Genomic DNA, 14282 nt, shown 5'->3' on the forward strand with positions numbered 1-14282 from the left:
CATCGTCGACCTTTTTCTTATTTTGCAAAACTTTTTGCAAAGCAGGTTACTTCAAAACGAGGCAATAAAGGTGGGTTTTAAGCCTATATTTAAAAACTGTAATAGAACCAGTTGCCTTCAGGTGATCTGGGAGCTTATTCCAGAGGTGGGGTGCAACCGAGCAAAAAGGCCCGATCCCCCATGGTGCGCAGCCGAGTCCTGAGCACAGATAGGAGACCAGCAGTGCTAGACCTAAGGGTATGCATGTGAGGTCCTGGGCACAGATGGGAGACTGGCAGTGCTGGACCTAAGGGAGTGCATGTGGCGTCCTGGGCACAGATAGGAGACCGGCATTGCTAGACCTAAGAGTGCGCATGTGGCGTCCTGGGCACAGATAGGAGACCGGCATTGCTTAAGGGTATGCATGTGAGGTCCTGGGCACAGATGGGAGACTGGCAGTGCTGGACCTAAGGGTGTGCATGTGGCGTCCTGGGCACAGATAGGAGACCGGCATTGCTAGACCTAAGAGTGCGTGTGGGCGTGTAATAGCCAAGTAAACTTTCCAAACATGTTGGGCTGATGCCATGTAAAATCTTAAAAACCAAAAGTAAGCCTCGATGGGGTTAAACTCAATTCGATATGTCACTGGCAACCAATGCAAGGAAGCCAGCACATGAGTGAAGTGCTCTAATTTGTTCGTTTTGGTTAAAATCTGTGCAGCATTATCCTGAACATATTGCAGCTTTTGAAGGTATTTGGCAAGTAGACCAACAAAGAGTTAATAACAGTAATCAAGCCTGGAAGACATAAAGACATGCATGAGCTTCTCTGCATCAGGCATCTTTAAGGAAGATCTCAATCTGGAAATGTTTCTGAAGTGAAAAAATGAAGGGCGAGCCGGTTCGTGAAAGACTTGGGCCAAATATTTTCCCCTGCCAATCCCACGAGGGGGAAATACTTGTGCCCATTCTTTAAAGACTCATCACATTCCAGTGCACATTCATACAGGAAGTGGGAGAAGGGGAGGAGGTTGAAATCTGTCGTGGGTATGTAAGTAGGTCACCACCATAAAAAAGGCCCACCATATTTGCTTGCATACATAATAAACAGATGTCAGATGATGTCAGATGGAATACTGACAAATATTATATTTTCACCCTATGCATGGAAATCAGATAATTAGTGACTGAAAGCATGTTAGCAACATTCACTTCATCACGGGAAGTACAATTCTCAATTTGAATAGCTTGCATGTTAATAATAAAATATTAATCTTAATAATGGCATTGTACTCAAGTACAATGACAATGGATCAAATTTATTCTTACACCATCTACAGTTCAATACCTTGGCAGCATGACCCACCTGATGCCGTACCATAGCCCTCAGGCCTGGTTCTCCTGCCTTGCCGCTCTTCAGGATATAAGTAAGGGCGTGTAGCTTGCCTTTCTGGACAGCTCTCCAGACCTCCGTGGGAAATCATCTGCCTCAACATATCTGTCAGACCACCAATTTGTCTCTCCAAGGACTCCATGCGGTTACTGTGGGGGTTTCAGGCAGATAGCCCAATTAACATCAGTCACACACCTGTACATTTTCTCCATCGTGGCAGTTGCACTTTGGCAACCAGGAAGCCATTCACAATTTGCCATATTGCATCGTTGATTTACAAGTGGCAGACATGGCTGCAACGCTTTCTGTGATTGGTCAGTGAGATCAGCATTATTTTACTCGACCAATGCGAGCCAGAAACTTTAGGCGCTAAGGGGTTGAAGAGTTATGGTGTTTCTCCACCAAGTGCAAACAAACAGTGAGCAAACAACTTTTTTTGCTCCTCCTAGTGGATTAACGCCAGGGGGGTTGACTCAGCCTGTCATCCTTCCGAGGTCGGCTAATTGAGTACCAGTTCACTGGTAATTCCCTGCTTGTCGTTAAAGGCGGCAAAAAGGGTTGGCGTCAGGAAGGGCATCCGGCCGTAAAACATTGCTTCAAAAAGGGGACCGAAAAACAACAACAACCACGGTTCCCGAAAAAAGGCCAACCCCCGCTTGCGGGGAAAAATGGCCTCTAAAGGTGTTTTTTTGTTTTTTTTTTAGTGGAGAAATAGCATGCATCCGTTTTGCACCTTTTTCACTGACAAATAAATAAGTTTGATAATATTTAAGGATACTGATTTTTTTTTTTAAGTGCTGGTTTGTCGCATGAACCACACGCATTTGAAAACTCAGATATATTTATTTTTCCTTATTCACTTACAGGAGGTGGCTGGAATTGTTTTCAAGCGGACAACGAGCGCGCCCATTGCAATTTAACCTGCGAAGATGTTGGTGGACCAGTATGTTTATATTGTTGTTTAAAAGATTCACATCCATCAATTTAAGGCTAACCCCCGCTCTAGCAGGGAACATGGCCTTAAAATGCATGTGTTGTTGTTGTTGTTGTTGTTGTTGTTGTTGTTTAAAAGATAAAACAATGGCTTGAAATAACACAAAAATGCTTCATTAATACACACAATCCCACAAATGCCAAAATAAATAATAAATTGGCATCACATCTGCATAAATTCTCGGACTATGTTCATAATATCCTGGATGGGTTATCATCAGATGGTCTTGGTGACTGGTGACCAATGTGAGAATATCACAGATGAGCCCATTTGAGTCGCTCTCTTTCCTTGAGGTGATGGCTATATTTGCTCAGTGTACACATTTTTATGTGACAAATTATTAACCAGATTTTAGATTTTACATGCACTTTTGTTCACAGTTGTCACAGTTTGTTTGTTTGTTTTATGCCAAGTGGGAATGCTCCTTTATAGATGATGTCAGACATGTTGCTGTTGCCGGAATTGGTCAACCCTGCCATGACAAGCCCTGTATTTCAGTTGTTAAGTTTCATCGACACAACTGCAATTATATTTCATGAGCATGGCATTATTCAAAAGCAATGTGGCAACAAATTTGTATTAATTTTCATGAACGTGTATGCAGCAACTGCAACATACGGTTTTGTATCATGTCTGAGGACGTGATTATTCCGTTGAAGTGGTGCCCACTGTAGATCAGGGCAGGAAAAGAGAATTTGGCCAGGATGTCAGCAAGCAAGATGCCTACTCTTCTAAAGGAAAAAAGCTACCTTTCAACCTTTCAGGGCACAGGTTGCAAATTAATAATAATGATAATAATATAATTATAATTATAATTTGATATATGTGGGAAAATTACACACCCAAACAAGGAATTGAACCCAGGTCCTCTGGTAAACCATACCAGTGCTCTCCCATCTGAGCTATCTGGGCGACCCTGACCAAGTATGCAATTTTCCCACACATAGAATTGCCACTCTCTTTCCGTCAATGCTTCCTGGGCACTCGCTGCCAACCATAGGAGCACCAATGACCTGCTCATGAGAGGACCTGGGTTCGATTCCTGGTCTTGGCATGTAATTTTCCCACATATGTCAATTAATTAGTTATAATCCTGTTCATTTATTTAATTGTGTTTCTATGCCCCCAGTGGTGTTTGTAATAGAGGAGGTGGATTTGTTCCTCCATTGAAGGAGCGCGCACAGCTGTAAGGACGAAGGACGGGAACAGTGGTGAGTTTGAGGTGAAGGTGGGAGTGCATCAGGGGTCGGTACTAAGTCCACTACTATTTGAAGCTGTGATGGAGGTGCTGGCTCAGAACGTAAAGGAGGGTTTACCGTGGGAGTTGTTGTATGCAGATGATCTGGTGTTGATTGCGGAAAGTATGGATGGACTGAAGGAAAAGATGAACAAGTGGAAGGAATGTATGGAGACAAAAGGTCTGAAGGTGAATATCGGAAAGACGAAGGTGATGGCAAGTGGTAAAGCATGTGGTGAGGTGGAAAGAACTGGGAAGTGGCCCTGTGCTGTGTGCAGGAAGGGTGTCGGAGTGAACTCCATTCAATGTACAATGTGTGCTGAGTGGGTTCATCAAAAATGTAGTGGTCTGAGAGGGTCATTAACCAGTGTGGCAGCTACATTCAAATGTAAGGTGTGCACAGAGGGAGCTACAGATGGAGGAAATGTTGAGTTGGATCTTGGAGACGGCGTGAAGCTGGAAGGTGTGAAAACATTTTGCTACCTCGGAGACATGCTGAATGGAGAAGGTGGATCAGACTCGGCAACGGTTGCTAGAGTGAGATGTGCATGGAAGAAGTTCCGGGAACTGAGTGGCGTGCTGATGAGGGGAGTGTCGTTGAAGCTGAAGGGAAAGGTGTATGCTGCATGTGTGAGAAGTGTTATGATTTATGGGAGCGAGACATGGATAATGAACGTAGAGCAGCAACGAAGGTTGGAAAGGGTGGAAATGCGAATGGTTCGATGGATGTGCGGAGTATCGTTGAGAGAGAGGAAGACAAATGATGAATTGCGAAAAATGATGGGAATAGAGCCTGTGATTGATGCTGTGAAGAGGAACAGGTTGAGATGGTTTGGTCATGCGTTGAGGAAGGATGAAAGTGACTGGTTGAGAAGAGTGATGGAAATGAATGTAGAAGGAAGTAGAGGACGGGGAAGACCGAGAAAGACTTGGCTAAAGATGGTGGAAGAAGAAATGCGGGCAAGGGGGTTAACAAGGGGAGATGCAGAAAATAGGGCAAGATGGAGAAGATTGTCATGGGGACCGCAAGGCTAACCCCCGCTCTAGCAGGGAAAATGGCCTTAAAATGCATGTTGTTGTTGTTGTATTGAAGGAGAACCCTCTTGTGAGCAGGCCATTAGTGCTCCTATGGTTGGCAGCGAGTGCCTCAGAAGCAGTGATGGAAAGAGAGCGGCAATTCTATGTGTGGGAAAATTGCATGTTTGGTCAGGGTCGCCCAGATAGCTCAGATGGGAGAGCACTGGTATGGTTTACCAGAGGACCTGGGTTCAATTCCTTGTTTGGGTGCATAATTTTCCCACATACATCAATTTAATTATTTAATTATTTAAATATAATAATATGAGTCCTCTTCCAAGAAAGGTCAATGCAGGAGGAGGCCATTAGGCCTCCTGTGAGGACTGTGTTGTGAGGACACTGCCTGTGAGGCACTGCCTCCTGTGAGGACACTGCCTGTGCTATGGTTGTTTGTCCATTCTCTTTCCTTTGTAAATGCAGAGCAACAAGCAAGGAAGCAACATGTACCATTTTGAAAGTATTTGGTATGACTTGGCTGGGGTTCAAACCGCCAACCTGCCAAACTCGGAGCAGACGCTCTAACCTTTATGCCACTGAATTTGCCACGACATATTTGTAGCATGTGCCTTGAGAAGGTTAATGCCACCTGGGGGATTCTAGGAGACTGGACAGAAGAGTGAACATTAGCTGTGAAGGTGTACTCATTGATACAACACCGTGCCTTCAAAGTACCAGGATGACCATTTATAGCTGGGTCAGGAATTCAACACCCACCATGCAGCATAAAAGTGAGCATGCCACCTATTAGTTATGCTATAGGCCCAACAAAAGTAATTCAAAGGTTGAATTAAACTGCATGTGGATGGGATTATGGGCAAGTCAAATAGAATGTGTAACTTAAAGAGACATGGGAACATAATTTTTCAGGAATTCAATCAATTCTATCTAAACAATATTCCCAAAATCATTGGGAAAGCAACATAAATGAATGATAATTAATTAACAATTGCTTATTTGATTTCTAACAGGGTTTTCATCCGCCTTTGGCAACAAACATATCTCAAGACTCTTTCTATAGCAATTTTGGGAGATCATTTGGCATAATTTTGTGGCATTCTACATTGTAAGGTTTTTCTAGTTGATTTGCCAATATGCTGTCGTACCTGTTCTATTTTTTCAACATGAATACAACCTGTTGCCTTCCATTTCTGATTTACCCACATCTGACTTGGGAATGCCCAATGTGATGGAAATGCTTCAATATCTGGTACGTATTGACAAATCCATATGATGACTCTTTGATTGCCAATCAGCTCATTATCACATGGAATATTGATTATAACTGAGTTTCAATACCTGCAGTATAGGCTAACTTACTTACTGCTTTGCAACCTGCCAAAGTATGCACGTGCATGCTGGGAAGGTGTGCTGTGCACTTTTCGTGATATCGTGAATTTAAATAAAATAGTTCGAAGTTAGGTGAGACAAGCCTGACCTAAAGTAAACAATCAATCACCTTCTAATATAGCAATATATTAAGAAGTAAAAAACATGTCAAATAGCTTTACAAAGAAGAATGAGGTATGAAAATGCAAATCTAGAAAATATTGTATTTCAGGTGATGTTTCTAAACTGCAATTGATGAGGCTGTGGAAGTTTTAAGAGGCAGTCTCTGGAGTAGAGGAGTATAACTGAATACTGCTCGATCCCTAAAAGTAAAATAAAAAATGTAGAGATTTCAGGTTGGAATAGGTCAGAAATTTAGGCAGGAACCGATTTATATTTGCCTTGAAAACTTATATCAGCAAAGTTTTCAAATCTGTCCATTGGTATACTGAGAGCCACAGTGTTTTGACAATTGGAATGATGTGGTCAAATTTATAAGCGTGCATCTATAATAATAAATGTCAGTGTGTGTGTTTGTCTCCTCCATAATTCCAAAACCATTAAATCTAGCAGCCGAAAACCTTGCATGCATAATCAAGGGAACTCCATTGGAGTGCATGAATGAAAACTGGGTATTTGAATAAATTTGAACACCCCTTTTGAAGATGATTAATGGATTTATCAAATTACAACAAAAACAAACAGGCATTACCTTTGGTCAGCTCATGTTCACCTCGCAAGGGGCTTAATTAATTCAGCCTAATCAAAAACACCCTGCCTTGAAACAGGTTGTAATGGTTTCTGTATGATATAACTTCATACCGACAAATCGTTATATACATCGCTAATCGCTTGCCTAGCCATCGCTTCGCTTCTTATCAACCGATATTTGCAAGCCATGCAATATAGTACACAGTGGTGCAATTGACTTTTTTGGTCATTTTTGAAAATAAAATTACAAATTGACATTCAAGACAATATTACGGTGATAAAGTAAACAAAGTACACCTATAAGTGTGTGGTTCGTTGTCTTGGTTAAATCTGACAAAAGTTTAAAAGGTAACATTCACCTTGAGAGTCCCAGTTTCACAGCTGGTACACGTCTTTCCTCAAGGTAAGACGTTATAATCTCTTTTAAAATGGTACGTGCTGTATACAAGTGATGGGTGGTACTGCTATTCTGTTTGAACAGGACATCCGGAGATGCGTGCGCACACACACACACACACACACACACACACACACACACACACACACACACACACACACACACACACACACACACACACACACACACACACACATAAACACACACAGACACACACACAGACACACACACAGACACACACACAGACACACACACAGACACACACACACACACACACACACACACATTCTGACGAGACAAACACATAACATAGCCACTGAGCTTGGGGGAAGTTCGTTTCCGGCGTTTCCGGGCGAGGGGGAGGGGATGGGGGGAAAGGGGAGGGGTGGATGTGGTGGTGGTGGTGGGGAGGGGGGGAGAGAAGGGATCTATAGTATAGCAGGCAGCGTGGAGTTTGGCGGCAAGGATGGAACATCACGTGATCGCTCTGAGCGAATCAGCGAGCTGCTCTGGCACAGGCTGAGATTCCGTGTATAATGTTCCTCGCTGAAATGCGCTAAGTTAAATATGAATAAAACATATGGATCTCGTCGTCGGAGATCATTTTTAGGTAGGCCATGTCCTTCCCAGACCCAATGGCCATGTCTGTGCCAAAAATCAAGTACGTGAGCCTCTCCGTTTAGGAGTCTATAGGTAACATACACACACACACACACACAAACACACAAACTGTGTTTTATTTATATAGTTTTCAAAAAGTTATGGGCGGATTCAGATGAAACTTGGTGAATGAGTTAGTTCGGTGACAATAACAAGCCGATTAGATTTTGATGCAGGTCCGGATGCAGATCCGGCCTCAGTGGAAAAAAACAAAAAAACACCTTTAGAGGCCATTTTTCCCCGCAAAGCGGGGGTTGGCCTTTTTCGGGGACCGTGGTTGTTGTTGTTTTTCGGTCCCCTTGTTTTGAAGCAATGTTTTACGGCCGGATGCCCTTCCTGCCGCCAATCCTTTTTGTCGCCTTTTTACGACAAGCAGGGAATTACCAGTGAACTGGTACTCAATTAGCCGACCTCGGAAGGATGACAGGCTGAGTCAACCCCCCTGGCGTTAATTCAGCGATCGACCGGGATTCGAACCCAGGATCCTAGGATCCTAAGCTGGCACCCTAGCCGCTAGCCCAACACCAGGGATAAAGTCACTTCTCAGTGGAATACAAAACGTAAACTGTCTAGCCTGATGGAGGTACTGCATGTGCTCTACCGAGTGTCCTGTTCTAGTTCATAATGTATTCCCATTTCAATATGCATTTGTTAACAACGACCGTAATGAAACTTATTTTCTTCAATAATTGTAACTAACATTTTGTATATTGTCAGTTTCTCATAATTTTAATTTTTTAAGTGAAGGATCAATTGTTTGTTTATTTACTTATGCATGAGGCCACATAGTTACTGACCAGTCCTTGTAACTTTCTAATAAGGATAAGTATGTTAAGTATACAGTAACATCAACAAATTATTATAAATTCAAGTCTGTATGATGCTTGTCGTGTCACTCAATTTTTGAAAAATACAAAAATATATTATGCTATGAAAATGGACAAAACAAATAGCAACAAAAAATACAGATATATTAGTGTCGTTTAAAAACATGGTGTTTGGTCCTCACCGAGTTTCATTATTGCTTGCCATGGACGAGCGTGAGGAGAAGGAACTTCTTCCCAGATCCCCACGCCTCTGTGCCATCTCCCAATCAATCATTGCCCGGTCCCTTTCCCGTGCTTGCATCCAACTACTCAAAGTCATTGCCATTTGCTGCAAACCATGTTGCAAATTATTTCCATCGTAATCTGTTGTGTCAAACGCCATGTTTGGTGGACCCCGCCATGTTCTCTCTCCGGCCCGCTTTCCTTGTGTCTCAACCCAGTCATGCCTTGATGTAGTGGCTGTACCATCCCAAACTGGGTGCGCTGTGGCTCTGTAGTCGGCAGGCCCTGGCTTGGGGTTCATCCGTAAGTTGGATTGGTGACGAGATGGCTTACCAGTGCGCTGTAAAAACCCATCATTCGGACGCACATCACGACGCTCCAAAATCCCTCCAGGAGGCATGATGGTCGTGCTAAATCCTGGAGAAACAGGGCTGGAAACTTCCCCACCAATCCAATCTGCATTTGCGTTGTGAGGTGAATGGAACATTTTGTTTTGGTGGGAAAATGTTGAGTCTTTTGAGAAGAGAGTCCGGTATCCAGGTGCATTTTGCCAGAGCATATCATCCTAAGAACAGGAGGTTGGAAAAGACGCAATTAAAGTGAACCAGAACAACAGTGCATATATTGTCAGTTCATATAAAAATAGTCTGGAGTCTTTATGGATTCGACAAATTGCTTTGTGACATGAGTCTTTGAGAATGTTTTAATTAAACACCAGGTGTCATCAGGCAAAAGTGGGATGTGGGTCACATTTGTTCAAACGAATGATTGTATCAAGAATCAAAACACGCCACCGAAGGAAACCAGTGCCTGTGTACCTCACCGACAACTCCCCACTGTTAGGAAAGTCATGTTTCTGGGTTGAAGAGCCCAGCACAGCATGGGAGCTTGAACGGAAGCAGAGCTTGAGGACACTTTGGTCAAGTACGTCCCTAGAAATGACAGGATGGAAAATGTCGTGGGATTGTGCTTAAAAAACATTCACGTGTTGAGGTTAAAACTTTGTAGGTGATTTGTGAGAAATATGACGTGAACGAAAATAAAGGGAATAATAACAATTGACAAAGGAAGGAGAGAAAAGGAGAGAGGGAATGTAGAATATCAGAAATGAAGAAAGGAAAGAATGAAAGAAGGAAAATATTGCAAAAACTAAAGAATATTCAATTGTAGAAACAAGCATTACAACATCAACAAACAAAACGGGATTAAAATAATAAACAACAGTAAGGTTATAAAGATAAACATAAGATGACATTTCCATAATAAAACTAACATATATCATATAATAATGTATTATTATGATATATTAAAGTCTTTAAATTACCAATGGTTATCGAGCGGTCGGAATGTGTGTATTCCTTCATCCAGAATGTAGAGCCGTGCATCTGGTGAGTTTAAAGCTGCCATGGACAAACGTTCAGGAAATGTTCGGACAAAGAGTGCACGGACAGTGTCCAAGGAGGTCAGCACATTGGGCATTACAGCCTTACGTGTGTCATTGCCTACCTGTAGAAAAAGAACACCTGGGAACAAGGAAAATGAATCTGTGAATGTCGTAGGAATAAACCGCAATGAAGAATTCATCATTTTCTCTAAATTATAAAACAATGATGACCAGCTGTTTTAATGTGGAGATCCCATAATTAATTAAATTTGAGTGAAAAGCCAAAGGAGACTGTGAGAGATGTCAGACTTGGTGGACCTCACCCATGGGCCTTTCCCTGCTTTGGTTGTTCGGGCGTGTGATCGGCATGGAGGCCCGGGCTCTGCTCCCTCTCAAGAAATTTTCTGAGTCGCCATTATAGCGCACCTTGTCTGATCCACGCCTCATCATGTGTGGGTCCATTGTACTGCTCGTGTCCATTATGTCCACTCTGATAAACAGGAAATGATGCAATGAACAGGTGGGGAACCTGTCAGTGTTTTGAATGATTGCCAGCCAATGCTCATGCACACAAGGAGGAAAGAAATCTCTAAGTCTCATTTAACTCTTATTTTAACTTGCACTATAAAACATCATTCAAAGCTGAAAAAGAGGTAGAATGGCAAAACACAAGTTAACTAGAAAACAAAAAAAAAGACGTCATGCAGAGTACGATACTTGCAAAATCCACCCCTCCTTCCCCCAAAAAGGTTGCCATGGATACATCAAATTGACCATTTCATTAAGACTTAAATTGACGATAGTCATCAAAGCTCAGTTTAATTGGATAAAAATTGATCATCTTTCAGATTGATGATAATTAATGATTTTAGAAGTTTGACCTTGAGATAGCCTTTGACCTTTTCATCTCAAAAATAGTTGCTTTCCCAATTCAGTGATGCACTTTGTAATTGCTGTTTAATTTTCAAGTCAATCGGATAAAAATCGATGCTTTTTCAGATGAAAATGGATGATTTTAGAAATTTGACCTTGGGTTAACCTTTGACATTTTGACCTCAAATAGTGTTTCCCAATTTAGTGACTCAATATGTAAATGCTGTTCAACTTTCAAGTCAATCGGATGAAAAATGACAATTTTAGAATTACGACCTCAAGATGACCTTTGACCTTTGACCTCAAAATCAATGGGATTCTCCCTTATGACCAACTCTATCATTTGTTGAAGTTTCCTGAAGATCAGTTTTAAATTGTGACCTGTAGGTGATTGACAGACAAAGAGATAAACAGACAGAGAATAACGCACAAGACCAACCAATATACAGTACTTGAAAAATCTTCGATTTTGCAAGTAAAAAGAAAACTACATGTAAATTGATGAATAAACACATGAAAGAACTGTGGAAAAGGTTAACAGAAATCAGGGTGGAAAATTGAATGAAACTTTGTGGATAAAATATTAAAAAATTAGGAATATGAAGCATGGATTCATCATGTTTCATTCACATTCACCCCTTTTTGTCAGTGAAGCTTTTAAAGGTCAATATTTGTCAACACTCGCACATTCAGACTGAGACTCGCACGTTTAATGTTCCTCTCGAGCTGTAACGCATGCCAAGGATCATTGTACTCGTTAAAAATAAAAGATATGAAAAATTGAATTGTTGGTAAAACTGTTGGTGTAAAATTATTGGTGGTGGTAAGCTTTGAAGATCCTGTCCACCACAACAAAGCATTCCATTTTTTAAACTTCTGTCTGTGATTACACCTAACCATATTCCTGTGGTGGTTTCTATAAATACATACTTCTTAATTACTGTAGTTTGCCTGATGCACTATGGCTACAGTCAATTTCACACTCATTGTTGCAGTCATGTCTGAAAAGCCATATTCTACCCTCCTGAGCAATCCAAAGTAAAATATCCTAGGTATTGGGATACCTTTTGCAGTTTATTATATAATAAATCATGATGAGGGTGGGAAGTCACAATGCAAGTGCATTTTACATCACTCTCTTAAAATGCAATGCCAATAAACAAAATACATAGTGTGTGTGTGTGTGTGTGTGTGTGTGTGTGTGTGTGTGTGTGTGTGTGTGTGTGTGTGTGTGTGTGTTAAATATACATGTGCACACACACACACATATATATATATATATTATATATTCTGTAAATACTGTATATACAGACGGCATTTAATATGGAATTTTTTTTTTTTCTTGACTTGGGTTTACTTTCTTAACTCAGTATATCAATCTGGTGAATTTCTTTTACACTTTGGTGATTTATTTGTTAAAAGAACCATGTCACTGATTGTCTGTCGCAGCAAGAAGTCAACAACAGGATTATATCACAGGTGGCGTGGCAAAATGTACGGACAGGTGCATTTGACGATTGGCTTCACAGTCGGGTATACAAGGGTTGTTGTGTTCTGTATTAGTGGAAAACAACTGCTGCACGTCTACAAAAGTTATTGCCGCTTCCTCTGGAGATGGTCCGTCAACTCGACAATGCTGTTTGTCATGGAGTGGTGGCTTTACGAAATTACAGCATGAAAGAGCGTGCTATTGCTCGGCAGTATGGCATCACTCAAGGTCAGGTGTCAAAGATCCTGAAACGAAATGCTCAGAGGGGTGTCCCTACTCCAATACCGAGGCCAGGACGTCCCCGCAGAACCACAAGGAGGGATGATCGCAAGCTGCACAGGTTAGTCCGCAATGGCCGTACCAAGTCAGCTAATCGGCTTAGGGCTGAGTGGCAGCAACTGACAAATGTGCCTGTATCCAGAAGGCGAGTCATCCAACGACTGGTTCAATCAGGCTATCGTGCCAGGCGTCCCATGAGAAAGCAACGCCTGACCAGAGAACACTGCCAGCGCCGATTGCAGTGGGCCAGAGAGCACCGTCAATGGCAGCCAGGACACTGGAATCATGTGATCTTCAGTGACGAGTCTAGATTTCTGGTCTGTCGTCAAGATGGCCGCGTCCGATTGCGCAGACAAGTGCATGAAGCCTACAACAAAGATTGTATAGTGCCAAGAGTCCAAGCTGGAGGTGGTGGGGTGACCGTTTGGGCTGCTTTTCATGCAGGGGGCAAAACTGACCTGGTTGTTCTGAATGGAAACCTGAACCAGTTCAAGTACAGGGCCATTCTGGAAGAAACATTGCTTCCATTTGCTCGTGCAGCCTTTCGAGGAAACTTTGTCTTCCAAGATGACAATGCACGGCCTCATCGTGCTCGCATGATCCAACACTTTCTTGCTGACCGTGGTGTAGAGCATATGGACTGGCCTGCCATGTCCCCGGATATGCATCCGACAGAGAACTTGTGGGCAGAATTAACGCGTCAAATCGACCACTTGGACCAGCAGCCGACCTCTGTGCGTGAATTGCAGCAGGCTATTGTCACTGCATGGCAAGCGATTCCTGTCCAAACCTTGGCAAATCTCGTGAACAGCATGCCTCAACGTGTACGTGCTCTCCTGAATGCTCGTGGGGGTTACACGAAGTACTGAACTGTAATTTTACTGTCGGTAATCCCAGTCGTAATTTAACTTTTGTTTTTGTTTAAAAAAAATTTGGCTAATGTGCAAAATCAAGAGATACTTCTGGAAAACGTACAGAAGTTTAACACAGTACTATCCATGAATTGAGTTCGATATCAGTTTACATCACTTTCAAGGATCAATTTATTTGTTTTGAAATGTCAAATGTGCTTTTTGTTTCTTTTAAAGGTCACATTAACAAAATCTAGAATAATTTCAACATAATTCCAATGAACTTTTGGTTCTAAGACATCTTGAAAAGTAAGTTCACCCCCACCAAAAAAATATTCCATATTTAATGCCAAGTCTGTATATATACAGTCACATGAAAAAGTAAGTACACCCACCCCATGTAAAGTTTTGACTTTTTCAACATATTTCAACATACAGCTATTTGATCTTCATTTCAACAATATTGATAGATAAAGGTGATATAACATAACAAATATCATGAAACATTTACATTTTGTAGTCCATTGTATAATTTAAATAAACATAAATGCAAATTTTGCATGTGGAAAAAGTAAGTACACCTC

General features: G+C 41.8%; 1 protein-coding gene across 1 annotated transcript in view; it reads right to left on the reverse strand.

Moving 5' to 3' along the window:
• LOC137430341 (uncharacterized) overlaps nucleotides 1-14282 on the reverse strand; it is a 130235-nt gene that overhangs the window by 84786 nt on the left and 31167 nt on the right. The window contains exons 4-8 of the mRNA XM_078771154.1: nucleotides 10530-10696; nucleotides 10147-10345; nucleotides 9646-9754; nucleotides 8783-9387; nucleotides 1345-1520 (exon numbers count right to left, since the gene is read on the reverse strand). Of these exons, the coding sequence (XP_078627280.1) occupies nucleotides 1345-1520; nucleotides 8783-9387; nucleotides 9646-9754; nucleotides 10147-10345; nucleotides 10530-10696 (1256 nt within the window). The remainder of the gene's footprint in view (nucleotides 1-1344; nucleotides 1521-8782; nucleotides 9388-9645; nucleotides 9755-10146; nucleotides 10346-10529; nucleotides 10697-14282) is intronic.

Source organism: Myxine glutinosa, chromosome 1, assembly GCF_964187855.1.
Source record: "Myxine glutinosa chromosome 1, kmMyxGlut1.1, whole genome shotgun sequence".
NCBI lineage: Eukaryota > Metazoa > Chordata > Myxini > Myxiniformes > Myxinidae > Myxine > Myxine glutinosa.